The 26,133-nt window shown below is 38.3% G+C and overlaps 1 protein-coding gene across 2 annotated transcripts in view; it reads left to right on the top strand.

Moving 5' to 3' along the window:
* The window catches only part of EIF3H (eukaryotic translation initiation factor 3 subunit H), an 85,016-nt gene that overhangs the window by 17,644 nt on the left and 41,239 nt on the right, over positions 1–26,133 (top strand). For both annotated transcript variants that reach the window (NM_001245631.1, XM_072924018.1), the window contains 1 exon segment: positions 369–525. In NM_001245631.1, coding sequence (NP_001232560.1) covers positions 369–525 — 157 coding nt within the window.

The raw sequence follows: 26,133 nt of genomic DNA, 5'->3' as shown, positions 1-26,133 counted from the left end.
GCTTCTGCATGGTTTTCTGAGATGTTTTGTTAGTTCCTTTATCACTGTTTCCCTCAAGAGGGGGATTATTGGACCTGCAAGATACTGTTAAAAGCTCACAGTTAAAGCAACAAGCTAAAGTAAAAAGGATCAATATTTCATTTTAGAATGGTGTTACAGAAAATTGGTATAGAACTGCATTTTGATGGTTAATTTAATGGTCTTGTTTTTTCCCCTGTAATATTAAGATAGCTGTCTGTTCCTCAACCTGTATTAAAATTGCTGGTGCTTAAGCTCTAAACCATGCAACAAATTTAAATTCCAGATACATAGTTTGAGGAAAAAAAATAATGCATTGCATATTATGATTTTATTGTTTTGTGTTCTAGGTTGTGTTAAAGATCATTAAACATTACCAAGAAGAAGGACAGGGGAATGAAGTGGTCCAAGGTGTGCTGCTGGGTCTTGTGGTGGATGATAGACTTGAAATCACAAATTGCTTCCCTTTCCCTCAACATACAGAAGATGATGCAGACTTTGATGAAGGTAATAGTTACAGTTTTGTAAAACTTAGAATAAAAAGATTTGTATGGGCTAAAAAGACCTTTTTTCCCCTCATGGTGATCAGAAGCTTGTACGTACTCAGAGAATTTTTACTGTGGGTTGAGGTGTCAGTGGGTTAATCAGAGTGCTGTCCTGAATATCCAAATAAAGCTTGTCTGTATAAGGGAAGTTATAGGGGATGAATACTGTATTACATGGACATTCAGTTTAGGATGAGACTCCACACAGGAAGTTACATTAGTTTCCTGTCTGTAATTCATAATCACTTTAAAGCTTTTCAGGGAAATGGCTGTGTGTACGTGTGTGCATACATACACATCTGGATGGAGCTTGGCACATGCATTGCCTCTCTGTGGATTTCATTGTATGCATTAAGTACTCATTGAAAATCTGGAGAGCAGAGCTTTGTGAGTTTTGAGAGGCTTTGGCTAATTTGAAGTCTGGGTGATCATTTTGCTTTTTCTAAGTGAGCTAGAATGTAGCATGGGTAGTTTCTGTCTCAGTGTTTTCTGCTGGTCCTAGTGATGTTTTGTTATTGACACTGTAAGTTAGTATTATTGGCTTGGCACAGAATGACATAAAAATTATAAAGAAAACTTAAAAGGCTTAAAACTTATCAGTTCTAATCTTGATATTATAAGTATGTATGTATTTAATGATACCAGTAGAAAAACTTTATTGGGGCATGAAGAGTCAGTTTAACTTTGAGAGTAGCTAAAGAGGTGATACAATCAAAGTAGTTGCAGTTGATTCTGTTTTGATAATTCCGTTTGAGCAAGATTACTTAATCTGTAATAAACTGCTTTTTCTTGCTTATAATGATATTATGTTTTATTAAATTAATATTTTAATCTTACAACAAAAGAATCTTGGACTCTGCTTTTATAGCAGAGATAATTTTAAGAATTCTTTGCAACTTGGTAAGGTTTCATCATGGTTTATCACTTCCTTTGTGTGATTATACAGTTAGGTCAAAGAAAATAAGAGTGCAAAACAAAAAGGCATCTTAATTGTCCTACAATAACATGGTGCCTGAGTCAGAACTATATTTTAATAAAGCCTAAAAAATATTTTAAGATTCCTTCACTTCTGGAGCTCTTCAAAGGATTGAAGTAATCTAAATTCTTAATTGGACCCCATGCTTCATTTTTTTTCAGTAGAAAATGTCTGAATTATTTCCATGTAGCTCATAGGAGAGCAACTATTGAAACGAATTTCTCAGTGTCAGAGATGGATTCAGCTCGCTGTAGGATGGCTCCCGTGCTGAACTGTAAGCCTGTGATCTGGTACGCAGGGTTCAACTCTTGGTGTTTGGGAGAAATTTCCTTCCATGAAAGTGATTTTTGGTACAAGTCTTTCCTTACATTAAATAAGGTCCAAAGGCAAAGCTTCCCTCACCTGGACCCTCTTAACTTTTCAGCTTTCTGTTCCAATGCTGTGGGCACAGAAAGCAGAGCAAACTCTGGCCAGAGTGGGAAGTGAGCATGTGGCAGTGAGGCTGATGCTGCCTCTGGCAGTGGTGGGGAATCTGCAGCCAAGTCAGGGAGCTTGCCTGTGCTAAACCCTGTAAGCTAATTCAGCAGAATTTCCCATTTGTTTCCATCTTCCTTAGCCTGTACTGCATGGATCACAGAGATGTTGCCTCTGTATTCTTAGTGAAATACAGTTAAATAGACTGAACCACTTAGGAAATGCAAAATGCTCGTGTTGATTCTGCATTCCCTTTACTAGGGGTGTGTTGAGCTCTTTAACTTTTGTTGTAGAGCCTAGGGAAGATGAAAACCTAGACAAAATGGCTGTTGAGGTTGCTAGCTGGAGCCTTTAGTATCTTTTTAGGCTCCTCAGAGTTGTCTTCTGTCTTGCCAATGCAAAAATCAGTAATGTTTTATAAATGCCCCCTGTTTGTTTTCCCTGGACTGTGGTCCCCTATGCAAGCATTCTGACAGTTTTTCAAAAGATTCTTTTTCTTCTAGGTGCAGATAATTCAAGTAGAGAAATCTCTTGTTATATGCCAGAATATTAAAATTCAGGATGCTAAAAGCCAAAGAAAACAAGGCACCTCATTCCCCCTATGACTTGTGTGTTACTTCAGTTCCCTACCTGGCTTTATATATTTGCACAAATCCAGGCCCACAGATACAGAGGGAAAGTGCCTTAGCACTTCAGTGCTGCTATCACACAGAATGATACCTAATGTTGTGCTCTTTTGTCAGGATGATGTTGCATCATCTTCTGCCTTAGTGTAGGCCTTAGTGGTCTCGAGGTGATTGTTGTTAAGAGAATTTGAGCTTTTGTACAGGAGGGTGATATTTGACCCAAATAAACTGTTGGGTAATTGGCAAGACACATTTACTTGAATGTTTTCCTCTTTTAAGCTGTGCAAACCTAATATAAAACACATTTTTGAGAGTGCGAAGAAAATATCCTTAAATTGAACTTGAAATAGGTATGCATGACATTTAAGAATGAGTTTGATAAAGATGTATTTAAACTTGCTTACAACAACCATTTTGTTAGATATGCGTAGTTTGCTTTTATTATAGTGCCATTTTGTTTCTTGCTGCTAATGCCTGAGATAATATCAAAATTTGACTATTTGCTGTTACAGAATTCCTTCAAAAATTATTTTTTTTAAAAAACCCATATCTGAAATTGTTCTTTGAGTGCAAGAACATTTTTTTTTTTAAATGCAGTTTGAATTGGACTACTTCTGAAATGACAGAAAACAGAAAGAGGTTTTTTAGCTTCAGGTAATTCTTATTTCAAATGTGGGCGGGCTGTCCACCACGTATGAGTCCACAGGTGTTTTTCATCTTAGAAAGTTTCTCCTGCACTGTTGTCTTCCTATGATTCTTTTTCCAAAGTGCAATTTTTTTGGTTAGATTTCCTGTCAGGGAAGTCTTAAACACTTAGGCTGGCCTGCTGCAGCATGAGATTTTTAGTGGGGGTGAGAGGGTTCAACCCAGCTCTCTGTTAGAAATCTGTAGGTGAAGTTTAGTTGATGATGTGTGAGCTAATAGAGGTAAATTGCAGAATTGTTGAGTCCTCAGCAGAAGATGCTTCAATGTGAATGTTCAGTATTTTAGGGCTGCACTTTGGGCTTTTGGTTAGGCATTTACTTTTCACATAATTGTGTTTCCTTATTGCTGGTGCACTTAAATCCTCATAGGCACTGATTTTATTTTTCAAAGCACTGATCTTAAATTTCATAAAGATGCTTTCAACGATTTACACATAAAACCCATTTCCATGCCCCCTGTTTCCCCTTCCCCACATCCTCCACCCCACATATTCAACTCTTGTTTAGGGAAAATCAGATTTCTGCTGTAAGGATTTTTGGCTTTGGTACTTCTGTGAAAAGTTGTAGTATTCCAGCTTGTAGAGGTTGTTTGGGTAGTTTTCTGAGAAGTGCTTTCACTTCAGGGCACTTCCAAGCCTTTGAGCATAATTTTGCTGTCTTTCAGTTAACGTTTACTAAAACCCTTATTTTTTGCTATGTTCTTCCTGATAAATAAATGTACTTCTCATGTCTGTTTATTTCTAAGCAGCATGTTAAGTTCAATCCTTTGCACTTTATTTAGAGTTTCTCTTCGGTCCTTTTCACTAAGTAGCTTTTCTCCCAGTTTAAAGGAAATTCATATTCCCTTCTTGGAAATAACAACAGTTCAAAATGAAGTATACCTCTTGTCACTCATTGTAGATGTTGTGAGACATTATTTTGAAACAGATTTATTTCAGTCCGATGTATTTTAGTAACTTAGTTACAATGCTAAGATGATCAGTAAAGTCCTGTGGTAAATACGCCAATCAGAACTTTGAGACAGTTATGTAATTATACATCAAAATGAGTTCTATATGGTTGTAACTTTTTCTTCTTTTATTAGATTCCCTCTGAAATGCTCCAGAAGGAAAGCTGATGACTTCTTCCCCACCCCCCAACATGATTTTTATTTTGTTACTTAAAAAGATTAATTTTGGTTTTCAGGTTAGAAGTTAATTAGATGAGTAAAGATTCAGTTACTGCAGTTTTCTGTGCTTTAGATTGTATTTAGTTGTGTAATCATTCAGTAACAACTAAAAATAACACAGTGCAAGATTTCCACAAACCCACCATTTTTTTAGCCTCAAATGGGTGCAGTTGCATGTGGACAAAGGTGTCATAGCTCATAAATAGTGCTTATTCAGGGTTTTATTTGGCCAGGGGCAGCAGCAGTTTGAGCTTTTGAGCCTTACCTGCAGTGCTGCCTGCACTCACCTGCAGTGAGTGGTCCTTGCAGAAGCAGAGGGCTTCAGGCAGAATCCAGGTTGGAAGAAAACAAGATTGTCAAGTCCAATCTTGCCCAGTACTATCACTGACCCAGGATCAGATCCAGATACCTCTTAAAGACCTCCAGCCCTGGTGAATCTGTCACCTCCCTGGGCAACCTATTCCAATGCCTGACTGCCTTAACACTGGAAAAAAAAAAATTCTAATACCTAATCTGCATCTCCCTTGTCTCAGTTTAAGGCCATTTCCTCTGGTCCTCACTGCGGGCACTGCAGAATAGACTGGCTTCCACCTCACTACACCCTCCTTTCAGATGGTTGTAGAGAGCCATGAGGTACCTCCTGAGCCTTCTCTACCCAAGGCTGAACAAATGCAGCTCCTTCAGCTGTTCCTTTAAGATGCATTTTCTAGACCTTTCATAAGCCTTGTTGCAGTGGGGTTCAAATGGACTCTGTGAGGGTTGATTTCTTTTGCTAGTATTGCTGTAGAAGTCCTGGTGTCATTAAATCACTGCCCCCTCAGCAGTGTTGGTTCATCTGCTTTTTGTAAAGGCTTCTGTCCAGGCTAGATTTTGTCAGTTTTTCTTGTTTTATTCTCATTTTAAATCAAAGGTTTTATCATTGTATTTATCATCTTGTATTTCTCTTGTATTGTGTGACAGACCTTGAACATGCAGTGACTGTAACTGCTCTGAATTGGCAGATACAATTTTAGCTGTTTTTTCGTCTTTTTTTTTTTTTTTTTTTTGTGTAGGTTTATTCTCTTTAGATATAACAGTTGTAGCTCATGTCTGTTGTCATTTGCTTTAAGAAAATGGAATGTTTATGAAATGAAGAAATCAGGTTACATGAAATTTGAGTTTTATTTCACTAAGGACAGGAACAGATAACCCAAAAGCGCCTTAATCACAACCTTGGTTCTGGTTCCAGCTGTAGTATGTTTATGTAAATTCCACATCAGTGTTTTTTGTAAGGCCTTTGTAATTTAGGAAGAAAGCCATACTGTGTAAATGTTGACTTTTCAATTACTGAGTGCTGGTGAAAGCCTGTCAGGTTTGTCCATGCGTTTATGAAGTTACATTTCGTTCTCTATGTAAAAAAATGATATAGAATTTTAAGGTTTTTTGTTTGGTTGTTTTTTTGTTTCTTTTTTTATCATTTGGGTGTAATGAATGTCTAAAATAGTCCATAGACTCAATAAGGTTTAATTTATATAAGGAATTCAGATGACTGACTATCCACAAAGAGTGGATAGTCAGTTGTTAAGCACTCAAAATACTGTCATATGATATGTGATTTTTTTTGTGGTTTGCCAGAACTGATACTGCAATATACTGACAAAAATGTTATTTACTATGTGCTTAAGTGTCATCTAATAAGACGTATCACGTATTCAGGGTTCTTTATTAAAACTGCTAATCACACTTGAATTATTTTGTACTTTACCTGTGCCTAGTGCAAGCCCTTGATTTGTTTCCTGAAAGGAAGCTGATATTGACGTGTGTGTAATTGTGATGGTTCAGTGGAGTAGCAGGCACACAGCCTGTTAAATGTTTTGCCGAAGTTTTCATACTGTGCAGACTTACCTGGAATGACTGGAGGTTTTTGTCTTTAATGGGTAAGAAAGAAGAAATCTCAATAAAAGGCTGTTTTACCGGGTGCGGGCTGAAGTGCGCCTTGGGCGTGTGGGTGCGTGTACTTGTGTGTGTCAGAGGCGACGGTGTGTGCCGGGGGATGGCTCTGTAACCAAAAGCGCTGAGGAGCGGCGCTTTCAGCGCTCCTGCCCGAGGCGAGTGAATTGTCCGGGTGTCCCTCCCGCTGTGGCCGCGTGGCTCCCGGTGCCCATTTATGTCCGTCCCCCCCGGCCCCCCGTGGCCGCGTGTCCCCCCGTGGCCGCGTGTCCCCCCGTGGCCGTGTGTCCCGGCAGCCGCGGAGCCGCCGCCAGGGGGCGCCCGTGCCCAGCGCAGGCCGCAGTCGCGCCGCCCTCCCGGCCGGGCGCCGCGGGGCGTGCGGCAGCGCCGGGGTGCGCGGTACCTTCGCCTGATACGGCATCTGATCTGTTACACTGATGAATTCAGAAAATATGTTACAGAGTGCATTGACTGTCCTGACTCAGTGTTTTTTCGTTTCTCAAATCAGCCTAAATGTGCTGTGTGCTCTAAGGCTCGGTGCAGATGGGGAGAATTCCATGTGTGTGTATCCTAAAAGCAGGACAGGAGCTTGCTTGTGCTGCGGGTTTGCTTCTTTGCGTCCCGGTTCTACCACGCGTAACTAAGAAAGAGAACGCAGCAATTGTGATGGAACTCCTTGGCTTATCTAAAGGGATTTTCACTACTGACTGTGCAGACTTAAAAATTGCATATCAACAATTCCTCTTCTGACAGTATTGCACAAATTGCCTGAAATGCTTTTTTTACTGCATTTCTGGATTTTCAAGTTGATTTTTACTGTAGGGGCAATACTTTAAAGTAGTAGGTTAATCCTTTTGTTCAACATCTAATTTTATATAAAAAAACCAAATCATTTTGCTCTCTAAAGTACTATGCATAATAAAGTTTATTTAATCAGTTTCCATTGAAATTCTGCTGCAAAATAAGTTAGTGTAATTTCATTTAAAATGCAAAATGTTCTACTAGCTCTTAGCTTTTTTTTTTTTTTTAAGAAAACATATTTAATGGCTTTTTTCCTTGAGCAATTTTAAACAGAAAAATCTAGCCTAAAATCTGTTGTAGGTTACTTGATTTTTTTCCCGTAATTTGTAATTGCAGGAATATTATTATCATACTTAATAAACTTCCATGCTGTACTTTACTGAAAATTGTGTTTAAGAATATTCGCTTACTTAGCCTGTAAATGAAGTTAGAAAAGTGTCTCTTTTAAGAGAGAGGTAGTTAGATTTATATAACTGATTTTTAGCATTAAAATTAGCTGGGAGATTGTATCCAACTCAGCTATGCATTTAAACATTTTGTTATATGGAAGATTTCATCTTGAAGCCAGAAGTTTTTGCTTCATAGCTTGTGTTCTATCTTAGCTGTATTCTTTATTTGTAATAACGATATACAATAATTTAGTTTGTTATATGGATATTTTGTATAATTTTGTAAGACTTGCAGAAAGTCATTAATTTTTATATGGTCAGCAATATGGAAGCCCAATTTCTTTTACCCTCAGTTTTGGTAAAATATTACAAATGAGCTATTCTGAATTTAATTTTTTTGGTGCTAATATAATCAGCTCAGCATTGACTAAAGACATAAAGGAGCACAGACGCATATACCCAATTAAATAATGAAAGTATATATATGCACACACACACATTTAATATGTGCTCTTGTGTCTACCTCTGTGTTTGGCGAACAAAAGCTTCATTCAGAAGGAAGCGAAAAGCTTGTGAACACAGCATTGTCAGTTCTGCTGAAAACTTCCAGCTTCTTCATCCTTGATGATGATTCCTTGGTCTTTGACAATGTGGTATGGGAGTGGCTGTTGCAGTAGGACTGCCTGGATCTCACTCTCTGTGCTTTTTGCATGTCTTGCCTGGGTCTGTAGCATGTCCTTTCTTAAGGGACCAATTGTTAGTGGACCTTGGTGTTTGCCTTGGCCATACATTTGGACTCTACGCTCATCTGTTCTTTTCCCAGTGGGACTGGACCAAGAGGAAGAGAGAGTTCTTTCAACACCTCTTATTACCTCTTTCCATTCCCCCTCCTTTCCTTTTTTGCTAATGCAAGTATTTAGCCATTTCCTTTCCCTAAGAAAGCTGTAATAAACTTGAGGGAGCTGAAGGAAAGCACAGCAAAATGAGCAGATCACCTCTTTTTTTTTTTTTTTTTTTTTTTTTTTTTTTTTTTTTGAGAGCTAAAATTAAGGAAATGCCTATAGGTCTATTGAAAAGCAATTCAAATCAATACATCGGTATGAGAGGTAATAGAAACTGATTGAAATAAATAGTAGCAGTAAATTATGAAAAATAATTTTCATTCTTCTTGTTCAGTAATGTTTTATGGACTTATCAACTGCATAATGTGGAAAAATTATGTAGCATTATTCTCTAAGAAAATGTTCCATACTCAAAGTATAGTACACATGAAACCTAAGTTGCACCTCTTTTGTTCGTAGTGTTCATATTTATTTTTTTGATGGAAAGGCAGAGACAAGAAGCTGGCCCAAGGTTCAGGACTGAATTTGGAATTAAATAGTTGAGGAACAGACTCAAAATCCATTCTGCTGGCAGGAAACCCACTGCAGTAGTGGAGTTAAAGAGATATAAGAAATTTTTCATAAAAAATTGTATAACTTTAAAGGTGTTTTAAAAGTACTAGTCTTTGATAGAAAAGAGAGAAAAATCCTTAGTAGAATTTATGTTTGTATCTTTATTTTAACATTAGTTGTTTATGATTAATATGTATTGTGAAATCCTGTGCTGCAGTCAAAAATATATGGAGAAACTGAGAAAGTTCAAACTGAGCAAATCTTACTTGTCTCTGTAGTGTGAAGGTAATCTAGTGTATAGAATCTTAATATCAGCAAAATTTAAGAAAGTAAAATCTACTTTAAAGCTCTAGTGAAGATGAGCAGGGTGTGCATAGTTGCACATTTAGTAGTGTACAGTAACTTAGATTTATATAATTCCTTATTGACTGCATCCACAATTGTTTTTATTGCAGATAAGGCTCTCACCCATCTCACTGAAGAAGTTTACTCTGTTTTGGTTTATGGTGTGTCAGTTGATAAGTTGTAGTAGTAGTGTATAGCTTGTAGTATGTATCTTGCCTTTTGTTTCACTGTGCTGAATGCACAGTTTGATTTCTTTTATTGGATTACATGCTTCAGTACAGCGTAAATTCATGCAGTAGAAAAATATACATGAAAATAGGTTGTTTACAGTAAAATATGTTTTTGTAAATTTAGTGTGATAAATGCTCTGTACATATTTATAGCCAACATGTAGACATGTGGAGTTCTAGTCAGTAATAAAAATGGAAAGAGGTCTTAAAACTTTTTTAGAAAACAAGACAGGCATATTCTTTGTGTGATATATATAGGTCATAAGGGACATCTGCTAAGGATAATTTTCTAACACTTGCTAACAATCCCAATATAATATGGCCTATTCATCAGTCATATTGTTCCTGACTTGGCTAGCGTGGATTTTAGTGATTCCCGATGTGCATTTAGACTCTCTTAATTGCTAGTTTCTTGCTGTTCTATCTTATTGTTTTGTAGGACAATGCATAAGTGGGCACAGAATAATCAAAATGGTTTCCCTGGCCATATTAGGCAACTAAAAAGAGATGTATTTGCTGTGCAATGTGTGCGTGTTTTTGCAAGTAGAAGTCTCGTTGAAACAAAATAAATCTTACCGGGGGAGTAATTCCAGGATTTGAACATGCTGTTCAGTGTCTTTGTGTGTATGTATATATCTATATATATATATAACCTGATCCATGTGGTGTGTATTGCAGGTTTTATAGTGTTCTTTTATGCAGCAGAGAAATCAGAGGGGTAAAGGGAGGAACTACAGACTCTGAACATCATTATTTTGAAGTTCTCAGTAAACTATTAAATTGTGCCAGTTTTGTGTCTTTGGTTGAGAAACAAAAGCTTCTTTAGAGATATTTGCCGTGGAGCTGAGATCTAATCTTTTAGGTTTTAATGAACTCAGAATTTCACTTAGCTGCAAGGCATTTGACTCCTTGAAGAGCTGCATGTAATGTTCTTGCAGCTTGCACACGTGAGGCCGATAATGCTGGGCTTCATTGTTTGCAGGGAGAGATGTTATGGTGGGGGTTAATTTTTGATATTAGTGAAGAAGGAAAACTGACCAGGTGAAGTTTGGCAAAATTACTGAAAGGGGTGTTTGCAATTTGACTTTCAAATGTAGATGGAAATAGGGATTTTTTTTTTCCTTTTCACCAATTTGTATTGTTCCATTGTTCCATACTGTGCTCTTACCTACAGCTAGAATAATAACTGTTTAATGCTTTAGGATAACTGTTATAATAATTAAGTGTTTATCTTGATCTGTTCTTTGCTACTCTGTGGTAGTGAAAGGAAAGAAAAGCTAGAAATTGTAGCTTTTGCAGCAATTTGGGGAAAACTTTTCTTTATAACTTACTCCAGGTGTTAACTATTGTTTAAAATCAAGCGTTATCCCTCTGATCAGTTTTGGGAAGAACAAAACAATTTTATTTTCTAATTTGTTACTTTCATTTTCACTCAGTTGTTTTAGCAAAGCACTGTAGATGATCTTTAAAATCCTGCATAGCTGCAAAACATGAAAATTGTTTGTTGCTTTGTTGTTTTGGATTTTTTTTTCCAATTATTTTAGTGATTTTCACTTCAGTTCTAACAAAACATGTTTAGGAAGACTGGATTGGACTATCAAAGCAGTGCCAATGATTGAGAATAAATCAGCCAGGGACTGTGAAGTCAGTTGTTGAGTATAGTTAAAAGACCATGGTCTACACAAATGTTGATTTCATTCAGAGTTAAAATCTGTATCTCTGTGGTTTAAATGAAGTATCTTACTGGACTTAATAGTTGTTGTCCACATGGAATAGTTGAAAATTCATTCATCTGTGCACAGTTAATCTAAACAGTTTGGCAAAAAGTGTGTGTAAAACTGCTTTGCTTAGAGTATATGCACAGTTTAAGCAGAGAACTGCTGATTTTCTGTAACTGCAGCCTGGGAGAAAGGAACACGGAGAGGCTGAAAAGGGAACTGAAAATGCTGTTGTAAGGATGCAGTTTGGACACTGGGTGCCACTCCTGGTACACACTGAACCTCGAAAGGCTTTCTCACGCAGTGGAACAGCAGGCACTTGTAAAAATGGAGCTCTTTGTATACTCAGGAAATTCTGATGGTCTTCGTCCCCTGAGCCTAGTGGTTCTTGTAGCTGAGAAACATTGTCCTACGAGGAGTAACTAAAGATACAAGGGTAGGATTTTTTTTTTTTGTTTTTTCAGTTCTACGGAGAATGGTTTTTTAGACTTGGTATGTTGCTGTCTGGTTACATACCTCCCATCATGTATAAGAGAGACAAGAGAGCAACACCAACTGTTCAGGAACTAGACCAAATATGACAATTCTCAGAAATAGAAAAAATAATTACAAAACAAAAAAATGTTAATGAAATGTGTGCCTGCAAGCATATATATTTATGTATGTATTTTTTTATATACAGTTTCATTCTGCCATGTGCTTTCTTTTTAGAGAATTTCAAGTTCATTTGGTTTGCGTTACTTACGGAAGACTAGAGAAAAGGACAGTTGAGGATGGCTTTGGCATTGGTCAGTTTACTGGACTCGGAGGCAGTGATGGTTTCCAATAGGCACCAAGTGTTGAAGATATGAGGAATGCTGAGGAGATGGAATAAGGAGTGGGAGTAAGAAATGTTTAGATGTAAATTGGAATGAGGTTAGTGCTTCCACCCTGAAAGCTATGTAGCTCTCAAACTAGGAAGCGTGACCTGATTTATGCTTTACTGTGCTCATGCCCAGAGGCGTCAGCTGGCTCTGGGTGTCCTGAACATTATACAAACACATACTTGCTCAAACATTTTAGAAACAGCACAGGAGTTTAGGTGTCCAGTTCTTAATGGCTTTCAGTGGAATATTATTGGCATCTCTACCTGGCTAATTTGGAAACTGAAATTTCAGTTATAACTGAAAGGCAAGTAGGGGTTTGGAAGGCGAAATGCCATAGCATTTCAGAAAGATTAGACCTCTAAACCTTATTTCCATGCAAAATTTTTGTCTCTTTTGTATTAAAAGAAATTGAAATACTGGGTCAGAAAAGACTATGTGCTTCGAGAGGAAGCAAGACACTACTTGAAATGATGAATGACAGGGTGAGGGATGAGGAAGTGCCTTGTAAAATTCTACTTTGATGCAATGGTGTAGAATTAAAAACAAAACATCCCTCTATCCTCAAACGTAGAAATTCGAGCTCTTGGTTTTACTTTTTAAAATGACACTTAAAAAAGGTTCCTGCTATTCACAGTGCTCCATTGTATGATACTTGACCAAATCTTCCAAGGCATTTTTCTTATAATGATGTTTCAAGTGAATAATTAATTTATGTATTCAGACACATAAAGCACAAAGTTAAATGAAGAATAAATGTCAAATCAGTTTTTTTTTTTCTCTTTGTCTTCTTGCTGTCAGATCTTATAGTAATTTTAAAGGTAGTGACTTCTATAAGTAGTTAAAAATTTTGACTGTATTTTTACATGAAACTTTCAGATTAAATCTCTTAAAGTTGACATTTTAAAACTATTTTGACTTTTTTGAATAAACATGTTGGCCCACAGAAAACTATGGCAAACATGAGTCATTTGGTATTCCTCTGTAATTAGCTATGCTTAATGTAGATGGTGAATAATACAAAGACACACTGGTTTCTATGGTTTTGCCAGCTGTGGCAAAATGCCTGATTTTAAAATTAGTATTTTTTAACTTTTTTTTTTTTTTTTTTTTTTAATATTAGACCTTCTTATCAAAAGGCACCAGATATATAAACAAAGCCAGAAATAAAAGAACTGGCACAAACCTTTTGTTGACACCTGGAAATCTATTAAATGGGACACTTGAAATAATGAGTATGGCATATGATAAGCTAGAGCCACCTGGGTTTTATTGGGCTACTTGATGCTTTGATCACAACTTTATTTAAAGAGGTGTCTGTTTACAACATCAATGTTCCTTGTCATCACTGTGATTTAGATTTTAATCTGACACGATACAAAGAGGAATTGCAAAAATCAAGACAGTGCTCAAATGGGAAACTGGTATGGGAGAGATGCTAGTTCAATGTGTCAACCTGGGAATAAAAGCGCCTGTTTAAACAAGACCTGTAATTGGCAAGAGCAGTAGATGACTTGCAGTAGATGTGGGACACATCATGCCGTGGAGAGAGTGGCAATAACTCAGGCTTGCTGGCAGCAGACAGAGGAGATTACATGCGGTGGGGTGCTCTCATCTTGGATGGAGGGATCAGGGTAGACATCAGTAAGGCCATGTGTGTGTTGGTTTGTTGCAGCTGTGTCCCTTAGGAACTGGTGTCACAGGAGGTAGGGCTCTGCAATGCACTTCTGGTCCAGCCTTGAGTTCCCAGCACAGCCCTTTGCACAGTGCAGATGTGCTCCTTAAGCTTTCCCTTTGCTTTCTCTTCTTGCATTTAAATGGCACTTTAATATGAAAGAAGGAACACTCGGGTCCAGCCTCTGATCCTGCTCATACTTGCTAACCAATTAATAAAATCTGATCCATCTTAATAATTTGAACAGGGGAAAGATCTGTTTTTATTATTCCTATTGATAAAATTTTGATACAGTTCTGCATCTGTGAAATAAAGCCATCACTATATACGGGTCATATAAGTTATAACTCTTTGAGGCTTTGCTGATGGGCAGAGGTAGGAGAGCTGCTTGTTTGGTGGCATCTGGGTGTTGGTTTGGTCATGGATACCTGAGCATATTATTGAGCCTCAAACAACACTACTTTTCCTGCCAAGTTACCTGCTCCTGAAAATTCCCTCTCCCCTCCTTTCCCCTGCTACAGCTATGTAACAGAAAGTGTTTTATCATAATGGTGATGGTAGTTCTTCACTGGGATTGTTTCTGTTGTGGGCTTTTGCTTTCTTCAGTGAAGGGAGGGTGAAAGGACATTTGATTAAATGAAAAATGGTTTTGCCCAAGACTTTTTCCTGTGTCCTGGATGGTTGCAAGAAGAAGCAGCGGGTTCAACTTGTATTAAGAGTGAGTCAGTCATGAGGAGAAACATCATAAGAGTAGTGGTACAGTAGGGCAGGTTGAGTAGAAATCTGGGGAGGTCGTGGAGGATACATTAGCCAGATGTTTGCTACAAACAGTGTGTAATGGGAGGAAACGGCTATCAGATGACTTTGAGCTCTGTCCCTATGATTTTGATATTCTATTTATCCTGAATTTGAAAGAGACTTTTAAGTTACTGAAACTGATGCATTTCAACTACTGTAATTTGATCAACTAGTTAAGTAATATTTTCCATACACCCTCCAATATGTGGAAGTCTTCATTTGTGCAGGGGCTGATGTGAAGGTGGTTTGATTTAATTTGAAATATATACAGTTATGAAATGGAAACCCAACATTTGCATGAAAACATCTCAACTGATGTAGTTCAAGTACATTAGAGTAGTATGAAGAAGAAATAATATTTTACTTTCAATTATTTGTCATTTTACTCAGTTTTATATGCAGGTTTTTCCTTTTTAACATAAAGGAAAGTAGTTGATGTGAACATAGTAAACATGGTAAATGCCCAAATGTCTTTTAAGATCTGCTACTTTATAAAATAAGAACAGGTAATTTTAGTAGGAAATAGGCAAATTAAGGGGAAATAGGGCAAATATTCCCCATTTTTAAATGTCTGATTTTGGTCATTTTTTCTGTTTTCGAATTGCATACAATTGATGCTTCCATATATATATTTTTTTGGAAAATCTGTTTTTTTCTTGATACTTTTAGCAATTGTAGTGTTAATATTAAAACTCATTAAACATATGCAAGTGACTGTTCCGTTAGCCCACATTTTCTGTTTCAGAACAAATAATGTTTAATCATTAAGCTAAATTTTTAAATAACTTTTACCACTGACTTTTTTGCATTCAAGGAAGTGATACAGTCTTAGTTGAAATAGCAGTAGGTCTGTATTTTCAGGCCATGTGCATGCACTCTGTCTGTAACCTTCCTGCTTATTTCACTTTTCCTTGCTTCAGAAGTTCTCATCCTTGTGTCACTGTGCTTTTACTCAATTTCAAAGCTCAAGTGAACCTCTAAACATGTGTCCACGGGAGATGCTGGGCTGCCTTGGTGGACTGAGGTCGTGTCACTGCTCCTGGTGCCCAGCTGGTGTGTCCCCGGTGCTGCTGCCCGCTCCAGGCTGGGGTCCTGCTCGCCAAGCCCTTGCTTGTACAGGTGTGAACTGGGAGGTGCCATATAAAGGGGACAGATGGCCACTGCCTGAGGTTATCTGGACCCGGTCTGTGTGATTAAGAGACTTTCAGCTCTCTCTCATCAATGGGTTTGTTTCTGTCTGGATCAGGTCTCAAATGTGGCACTCTACTTAATGTTAAAAAGCTATTGGTGAGAAGAAGCAAATGTTAGTGGTCAGTTTTTATATTCGAGTGTCAAAGCATAACATTAATGTACACTCCCAATCCCTGTTAACTCATTAAGTTACTTTCACCATACTTGTAAGTCTTTCAGCCAAATATGTGTGTTTTAAATTTGGAAATACATTGATCAAATTATTTGTTTATTGTAAATTTAGATAAAAATAGTTGTTGTCATTTCTAAGAGCACATTTTTGGATAGGCCATTTTTAGGAAAGGTGTTGCTAATGTTTGGGCCTTCAGCTCAAGTAGACTTTTTTGGTTTTATTTCCTAGTAAGGTATTGGAGATCCTTGACTCAGGTAAAGGCCTATTTTTGAATATTACAGCTAACGATTACAGTTACTGGTACTGCTGCTCTCCACGTCACAGGTTGTCAGGAGTACCTGGTACCTCTCCCCGAGGCTGGAGCCAGCAGTTCTTTTGCAGAAGGTTTCTTTTGCAGTGGTTTAAGAGCTGTGGCACCAGGTGAAGGAGCTACAGGAGGAAGTGTACAGGCTACATAGTATTTCAGCAAATGAGCAAGAGATTGACCCGTGCTTCTCAGAGACACCACAGTCTCAAGACTCTCGGGAGTCTTAAACCTCCATGGTAGAGGAAAAGCAGGTGGATTCAGAATCCTGCAGGGTGATTAGTCAAAGGACTGTTAGTCAAGGGTCTGTTCACAATGAAGGCTGGAAGCAGGTCACTGCACATTGCAGGAGGAGGGTTCCTCCTTGGAATTTGACAAGTAGGACCTTCTGCAAAGGTGTGAGGCTCTGGAACTAGAAAGCCAGACAACTGATGAGGTGAGCGAGGGTCTTTCCAGGATAGTGGGACCTCCTAAAGCAACGCCACCTCTACCCTGCATCACAACCTCCTCTGTTAACAGAAGAAGTGGGGTAATTGCAATGGGAGACTCCCTTCTAAGGGGAACAAAGGGCCCAGTATGCAGAGTGGACCCCACTCACAGGGAAGTCTGCTGTCTCCTAGGGGGTTGGATAAGGGACATTACTGAAAAACTCTCCAGTCTAGTAAAGCCCTCTGATTGCTATCCACTTCGGTTGTTCTAGCTGGTGGTGACAAAGTAGCAGACAAGTCTGAGGACAGTCAAAAGAGACTTCAGGGCCCTGGAGTGATTGGTAGAAGGGTCAGGAGCTTGGGTAGTGATTTCCTTGATACTTCTGGTAACAAGGAGTAATATTGATAGGAATAGGGAGATCCATGAGGTCAATTGCTCTGAGGTTGGTGTCAGTGAAAAACTGTTAGGATTTTTGACTGTAGGATGGTATGCTCAACACCTGACAGGATGCATCTGTTTCAAAGGGGAAGAAGAGCTCTAGCACAGTAGCTAATGAGGCTCATTGTTAGAGCTTTAAACTAGCTTGGAAGGGAGAAAGGAGTAAGCAAGGCTTGCCAGTGATGAGTGATGGGACTGTGTGCCAAAACTTGAGGAAAGGAGTACTAGTGAATCTCCCAATCTGCTTTACCAGGTATTGGATACAATCTACCAAACTCAAAATGTTTCTACACTAATATATGCAACATGAGGAACAAACAAGAGGAGCTTCAGGCTTTGTCCCAGTCCCAGAGATTTGACATTACTGCTATAAGCTAAACCTGGTGGGATGAGTGCTGTGTCTGGAGTGCACTGTTAGCTGGTTACAGACTCTTCAGACGGGATAAGCGGGGCAGAAGAGGCTGGGGTTTGTCATTGTACATGATATAAGTGTTTGAATGTATGGAGCTCACAGTTGGCAATGGCAAAATTGAGATTCTCTGTGTGAAAATCAAAGGGCAAACAAATAGAGCAGATGTCTTCTAGACAGAATCCAGAGATGTCCCAGCTAACTGGAAGCTGGCGAACATTATCCCAGTTTTCAAGAAGGGCAAGAAGCAGGAGCCCAGGAACTACAGCCCTGTCAGTCTCACTTCAGTGCCTAAGTTTAGGAAAATATTCTGAGAGATGCTGAAAAACACCAGAAAGACAACGCAGTCGTAGGTCACATCCAGCATGGACCTTCCAGCATGGGAGGAAGATCCTGGTATCAAACCTGATTTCCTTTCATGTCAGGTAACTCACCTAGTTGATTAAGAGAAGCCAGTTGATTGAATCTTTTTGGATTCCAGTAAAGCTTCTGAATTCCTGTCTCTCACGGGATCCTTCTGGATCAAATGTCCAGCCCACAGCTGGATAAACACATCATGGGATGGGTGAGTAACTGGCTGATGGATCAGGCACAAAGGGTTATAGTGAATGGACTGGTGACCTGTCACTCCAGGGGTTCTGCAGGGCTTCATCTTGGGCTCTGTGCTGTTCAACATCTTGATAAATGACTTGGACATGGGACTGCAAGGGACACTGAGCAAGTTCACAGATGGTACAAAACTGGGAGGAGCTGTTGATTCCCTCAGAGGCAGGGAGGTCCTGCAGAGAGACCTTGACATATTAGAGGACTGGGCAATCCCAAACAATATGAAGTTCAGTAAGGGCAAGTGCCAGATTCTATACCTGGGATGGGGCATCCATGAATTACTGGGAAATCCAGAAAGACTGGAAATGAGAGGCTGGAGAGCAGTGCCATGGAAAAGTGAGCTGGGGGTCCTGGTCGATGGCAAGTTGAACATGAGCCAGCAGTGCCCTGGCAGCCAGGAGGGCCAGCCCTGTCCTGGGGCATCAGGCACAGCATCACCAGCTGGGAAAGGGAGGGGATTGTCGGCTCTGCTCTGGGGTGGCCTCTCCTCAAGTCCTGTGTGCAGTTTTGGGTGCTACAGTATGAGAAAGATAGTAACTATTAGAGAGCATCCAAAGGAGGGCAAAGAAAGTTGAAGGTCCTTGAGGGGAAGCCATATGAGAAGTGGACGAGGTTACTTGGCCTGGAGGAGACTGAAGAGAGACCTCTTCAGTCCACAAGTTCCTCATGAGGGGAGGAGGAGGGCCAGACCCTGAGCTTGTCTGTAGTGACCAGTGACAGGACCCAAGAGAGCAGCCTGAGCTTTTGCCAGGGAGGCTTAGGTTGGTTATCAGGGAAAAAATTGTTCACCCAGAGGGTGTTGGGACACCAGAACGGGCTCCCCAGGGAACTGGTGACAGCAGTGACAGAGTTTGCGAAGTGTTTGGACAATGCTCTGAGGCACATGGTAGGGCTCTTGGTCATGTGCTACGCAGGACCAGGAATTGGACTGGATGATCCTGGTGAATCCCTTCCAACTCATCTTATTCTGTAAAGTGGTAAAATCATACGCCTTCCAGTATCATCAAAGATCACTGTCATATCTTGATTAACACCAGGTCACCATTCTCATTTTATCAAGTTGTGGCTAGAAGTGATAAAAGAATTGTAGACATGGATGAATAACTAGAAATTTCATAAAATCTATTTACTAATGCTAAATACATTTTGTCTATATAGACATTTAAAGTCTTACAACTTAAGACCACCCCGGTCCCCCCACTTTTTGTTAAGTAGGTACAGAATTAATATAGCGTGACATAAAGGGGAGTCAGTAGACATCAGTAGTCTTCTAATTTAAAAAGTATGAAGTGTTAGAAGTCCTGTTGATATTTTTCTTCCCAAAATGCTTTTCTCCTGTCAGAACTTGGGTAAAGGTATATGTGTGCTTCCTTTTGTCTCTGTGTAGAAGAGAGGTGTGTAGTGCACTGAACATCTATAAAATGCTATTGCAGTTGGCTCTGTGAAAAGGGAAAATAACTCAAAAGAGACTTGGAGGAAAAGACTGGAAAGGGACGTAGGTTTCAGGCTTGGGGAACTGCAAAGCACTTCTGACCTGTGGAAGGAAAAAAATTACTTTGTTTATACTAGTAAATCATAACTTGAAGCTATAGCGAATGCAGGACTAAAGTGGATTTAGCCAGTGCTGTGTAACTTTGATCATCATTATGGTTGGTTTTGCATTTCCTTCGCAGTGTCCCAGGCTATCTTTGAAATGGCTTTGTTGTCATCATGTCATCCACACGTGCAGACTCCAAAACTGCTCTTCTGTCCTGTCTGGAACCTTGCAAATGCTGTATTTTCTTTAGATTTCTAAAGTGTTTGGTGTCTTATTCCATCTTTCTGTATGGGATATCACTCTATGATAAATCAATTTTTACTGTCACCTCTTTTTTAAAGTCTCTCCCATTCCCTGTCCAGATTATGGCATTAGGGTTACATTTGATTTATAGTTCTCTTGTCTCTTGCCTTGATCTTTTTCTTTCCTTCCCCGGCTTGTCCTGTTAACATAGAACAGAACTGCCCTCGCTTGCACTGCTGCTCTTTTTCCCCTGCACTTCCTGCTTGGAAACCTTTTTTCTACTTGGTCTTCTGACCTGCAGAGCAGGCTGATAAAAGCACTATGTCTTTGCTGCACTGTCCTTTTTGCTACTTCTGCTGAATCTGTATCACCAGTGATCCTGAGTGTAAATTTTCCAGTGTTTATGTTACTGCCTGTTCCAAACTTAAAATTGTGCTATTAATTTAGAAGGAAGTCTCCATCTAATATATTATTTAAATAACATTACGATGAATGGAGTGTAAGCATTCTAACTGGTAATAGAACCAATGCATGTTTTGAAAAATACGCAATTAAAACCTAAATTCACCAGGGTGGCCGGTGGTCCTTTTGCTGCTTCTACTTTACAGCTTTTATGCTCATTAGATGGTATCTAACAACATACATTACATGGAGCTGGCAGAAGTTTCATGGATCTTGTAGTCCTGCAGCCAAACACACAGTCTGTATCCAGCTTGCAGGCTGTGTGTTTGGGCAGTCTACCTGAAGCTGCAGATGTCTTGAACCAAATGCCCTGTTTTATGTAGGAAAGTGTAGGTAGCTGAACCACAAAAGTGCACTGTGTCTAAGATGTCTGCTGCAGGGAATCGAGCCAATGTGTGTAGTAGAGAGTTTTAATGGTTGTAAAGCTGCCAACACTAGGTAAAAGGTAGGATAAGAGAATGATTTGTACCTGGAGTGTGAGATTAATACCCTGCACTTGCATAGCACCTTTCATTTGACGATCTTGGCGTGCTTTATGATCAGTTAATTGCCTCATAACCTCTCTGTGAGGTAAAAACTATCACTAGTTTACAGTTAAAGAAGCTGATGCATAGAAGAATTGAAGTAACTTCCTTGGGATACCTGGGTAATTGTGGCAGAAATATTTGAAGTTCGTGTCATGTTAATTTTGGAATGTCTAGCATCACAACACTTAATTTCCCTATACAAAAGGCAGTAATTGATTCTAGCTCTTTTTGTTCCTCTTCAGTTGTGTGAGTTCCTTCCCTGTGCTTTTTTCCCCTGTGGTCCTTTGGTCTTAAAGGTGACAGCTGTTGAAAAAGGAAATTAAGTTCTTTTAACTGAGAGCAATGCAAACTGGCCCTTTTAAATGCTGAAGAGCAGAGTTGTAACATGGAAATGGTTAAGTCTTGACTTTCTTCCCACTCTTCTCAAAATGCAGGTGTCAAAATACATTCTTCACATGTTCCCTTTTGTTCTTGTCACTAAAATAAATCATAAACCGGTAATCCTGTGGTGCCTGAGTTGCCATGCTTGAAGCTAAATACTTGTATTGCTGGTGATGGCTGGGCAGTTCTGGGTGAACTAAAAAGTAGCTAACAATGTTGCCGTGAAGGCATGGCTTTGTTGAATTTACAAGCATTAAATAAAATTGTATTTCTCTTTTAGTGTGTGGACACACCTCTCTGTTACCCAAAGTAAACTTCCAGTTAGTTTTTTCCTATTGGTCTTTTTTTTTCATGTTATGAATAAAATAACCAGAACTATTTTTTTATTGATTTAACCCTGTCGGTGTAAAATTCCTGCTTCTCCATACTAGGAGAACAGGAGACTGTAGAAGATAAGTATGTCCTGGGAAAGGATACCTCAAGTAATTGGTTAAAGAGGGATATGAAAATGAAATTTGTGTTTTAGGCGAAACAGTGCTACAGGCTGCATCCTTTATGTGAAAAGCTATCTTCAGAAAGGTGACTCAAATAGTAATTCTTAAGGTAGAGGTGTACTTCAGATTTTTTTTTAACTATGACAATATATATTCTGATTTAAAGTACACAAGGATAAAAATGGACACTGCGTACATATTTCCCCACATCATGAAACATGATTTTCATGTTATGTGTACCAATTATTAGTGGTGACTTTATTTTGATTTTAAGACACTAGACAGTCAAAGGTAGTGAGAAAAATATAATAGTCATGTGCTCAGTAAGCAGAACACATTTTTTGACCTCAGCTTTCTAGAGAAGGGAAATGGATTCTTTCCAGGGAGAAAACTTAAAATCATCAAGGTTGTAAAAGACCTCCAGGATCATTGAGTCCAGCCTGTTACTGAACACCATAGCCTGTAGTTCCACATCCAAGCAATCCTTGAACACTTCTGGTGATGGTGACTCTGTCACTTTCCTACAAAGCCTATTCCAATGCCTGACTACCCTTTCAGTGACGAAATTCAGCCTGATGTTCAACCTGAACCTTCTGTGACACAACTTGATGCTATTTCCTCTCGTCTTGTTGCTTGTCGCCTGTGAAAAGAATTTAGCAGTTTTACGTTCAACTGACAAGTTGACAGGTTTTGAGCCAAGTGCAGCTGCTTATGCTGTTTTTAAAAACTGCAGAATCACAGAATGGCCTGGGTTGAAAAGGACGTTAAAGATCACCTAGTGATCTTCTACCCCCTGTGTATGGAAAATGATTGTATTGTATGCATACAGGTAATATTAACCAACTCATTCCAATTTATCATCCAACTCCAAGAAAGTTAATTAGGGTCACAATTTTTGTGTTACAACTTTCAGAGGTTCATACTGGTAAGTGTTCAAACTGGCAGGGTAGAGAGGGAAGCAGAATTAGTCTCTTGTAAGAATACCTGCAAACCTTCTGACTGTGACTTTTCTAGTGTTTGGTACTTGTTCTGCATTTGGCAATTTAATTAAAAAACAGACATTACCTGTTGCTGTAGCCTAGGTAAAGTTATGGTCGTCCTGAAGAAAAGCAAACCCCTTTGGTTGTTTTTCTCTTCTGTGTAGTGCAAAATGCATGGTGTTCTGGGTTTTACTCATTTCTGTGCTCTTCTTGGATGGAGTTTCTCTCCTGCCAGACTTGCATGCTTTTTTCATTGTTGCAATGGTATTGATGTATCACCCATTTTCAGTGCTCAGTTCATTTGTCACACAGAACAGAACTGACTCTGCTGCCATAAAATTTGTTTTATTGCCAATACATTTAATCACTTTTGATTAACTTTTATTGGGGCCATTTTATTAAATTTGATGCCTGCAAATATCATGCTGAGGTAAAGATTGCTACTTCGGATGCCACAAATTTTATTAAATTGTTATCTCAGAGCATGGTGATTCTTTGTTCCTGGTCTGGACATCAAGTTCATTTGGAATCTGGCAAAAGAACATGTTGTTTCCTCCTTTTAAATTGGCATCCTGCTAAGTAGTAGGGCCTCCTGGTTGCTTTACACAATTATTTTTAAGATATGCAGAAAACCCCAGAAATATGAAGAAAATTCTTTTAGAATCTTGATGTTTCATTGAAAGATACATTTATTTTGTTTGCCTCTTCTACAAAACAATTTGTAAAATAATAACGCCCAAGAAAACATAGCTCTCAGATGCAGTGTTATTGTCTTTACAGAAAATAATCCAGCTGACCTATTTGAAACACCTATTTATTGTTTCCCTTCACAGTGGGCTGGAAATGGAGTTTTTAGCTTTTAATGATTCAGCCCTGAAGGAAGACATTTTATTTTTTAAATTGAATTGACTACTTTTAGTGCGAGTTAATTAGACTTTGCTCCCAAGAAGAGTAAAACACTAGTAATCTCACTGCAGGTCAATATTGATTTGAAGATTACATTTTATTAATTGTATATTTTAAAAAAATAATACATTTTCATTGTTTAAAAAACTTTGCTGTGTAAAAGGAGGTGTCCTTTGTTGATAATAAGTAATTTTTACAAATGTAGTGGATGTCATGAGATTCTGTGTAATGGAAGCTATGTTGTAGTTAATTTATATCATAATAGTGAAATAGTACTATAGGTCCATTCTGCTGAGGATAGAGATGTGCTAGTTACATCCTGGGACTTGAACAAGCCGAGTGAGTTACTAAATTTAAGCAGTAAATGGACTGCAAGATAATGTTCACTTACAGTTTTAACTGGGAAAAGGATGTCTTTATCATGTTTTTTTGAGAAAAAATGGGATGAATTAGCTGTAGTCCCCAGTGGTAAATAGACAAAGAAGGATTGGCAAAAAAAGTATCAGTGAGAAATGCAGAAGATGATAGTGCACTACTTTTATGTTTATAAGATGGTAATTTACTAGTTTTGTATTTACTCAATGAGAGTTGCATAAGTAAACAGGCAAAGCTTAAGCAGCAGGGACAGTGGAAAGAAATACAGTTGTTAAATTGGCTAAGAGTGGAAGGAGAGAGAAGATATTTTATACATGAAGAAATAGTGTATTTACTGTAGTGGGAGTTGTAATTCTGTGTTACTGGGAGTGAAGTGGTGATGGGAAGTTGCAGTTAAAAGGCAGGGTGTTATTTTTTTAGTATATTCTCTTTCTGTAAAGATAAGCCTAAAATGGGTAAATTTATTTTCTACATTGTAAAAATCAAAGGATTTGATTCAATGTATAAAAACCAGCATTTGAGAAATTTGATAAACTGTGTGCTAAGTGATTATTTTGCCTCCACAAGAGACCCTGAGGCCTGCAAGTTTTTGACACTGAGGGAAGTGTGTAATTTTTTAAAATAACTCCTGCTGTTAACCTAAGAGAGAACTTCCATATGGAAACCTAATATATGTTCCCTTAGTCATGCCAGAAATGCAGATACGACGTTTCATGTAGGTTTTTCTCTGACTCCCAGACACACAAGAGCTGAACATCTGACAGCAAAGAATGTATTTCACCATAAATTGGTGATAAGCTGTGTTTTGTATGAAAAGAGGATTAGTAATCTTCGCCTTGTGCCACCTAATCTGATAACACTACAGAACACTACAAAATTAAAATGTGGGCATCTGTTCTAGAACATGTGGTGTTTTCTTTTCTAATAGTAATTTGTATTTTCAGTTTATGTCTTCTGTTCAAAAAAGAATTTGAAGCTTTTTCTTTTCTTGGGCTTTCATGGACTAATCCTCTACGTATGTAACCATGCTTTCCTTTTCTAAAAATAAAGGAACTGGATATGAAATGAGTAATTACTTGAGTATTAGGTAGATCTTCATGTGAAGGGCCAAACCATATCAGACTGCTCCCTTTTTGTCAGAGAAACATGCTTTGTATGCTTTTTAAAAATTGCTAGAAGTAGTTAATCATTATGTATTCCATCATGGTAGACAGTATTTTGCAAAAACCACATATAAAGTACATATTACAAAAACTCAGTGTGCTCTGTAGATACTCTGGAAGGTGATATGTCTGCATACCAGGAAAGATGTTTGCTTCAAACATACTCAAGAAAACAGGATTATTTTCTTGAGCAAAGTGAGCTGTTTATACAAAATATTGTCACTTCAGGACACATATGAAGTTAATGACTAGAATCTGTTTGAGGTGCTGTCAGATGGTAGTATATGTTTTCAGCACACCATGTTTACTAGTATTGTGATGTTTCAGGCTAGATTTTATTTTAAACATAATTTACCTAAAAACTGGGCATGTAAATAGTGCTCTCCCTCCTTCCCAACAGAAACATAACTTCTAAAAATTTTCCTTGAGATTTTTTAAATGTGTCATTGTAAAACCAGCTGGGGAATAGGACCTGAACAGTTACGAGAGTCACAGTATTTGAGGTCTGCTCTGTCTGCTGCTTATCAGTTATATTGTTTTCTTTAGGAGTAAAAAGAAAATACATTTCAGTAAATTACTATAGCTGGATGGCCTTCATGGCAGTTGAAAAAGAAAGAGAAATAGCTGACTTGCTAATAGGTTGTGTAATTTGTTATTGAAAAAAGGATACTTCACATCTATTAGAAAACTGCACAGTATTATAACCAGCTAGACAAAAATGGATTGTAAGTCATTCCAGAATAAATAAAGCTTGTGGTTCTTTCTGTGATACTGAAAAGGGGGAAAGGTAAAATCTTTGGAAATATTTTAACACTTTGTTTTTCTAAGTATAATTAATTAATGGCTCCTAATTTTTTTCCCGT

This window comes from Taeniopygia guttata, chromosome 2 (genome assembly GCF_048771995.1).
Source record: "Taeniopygia guttata chromosome 2, bTaeGut7.mat, whole genome shotgun sequence".
Classification (NCBI taxonomy): Eukaryota; Metazoa; Chordata; class Aves; order Passeriformes; family Estrildidae; genus Taeniopygia; species Taeniopygia guttata.
This window is presented reverse-complemented; position numbering and strand designations above follow the sequence as displayed.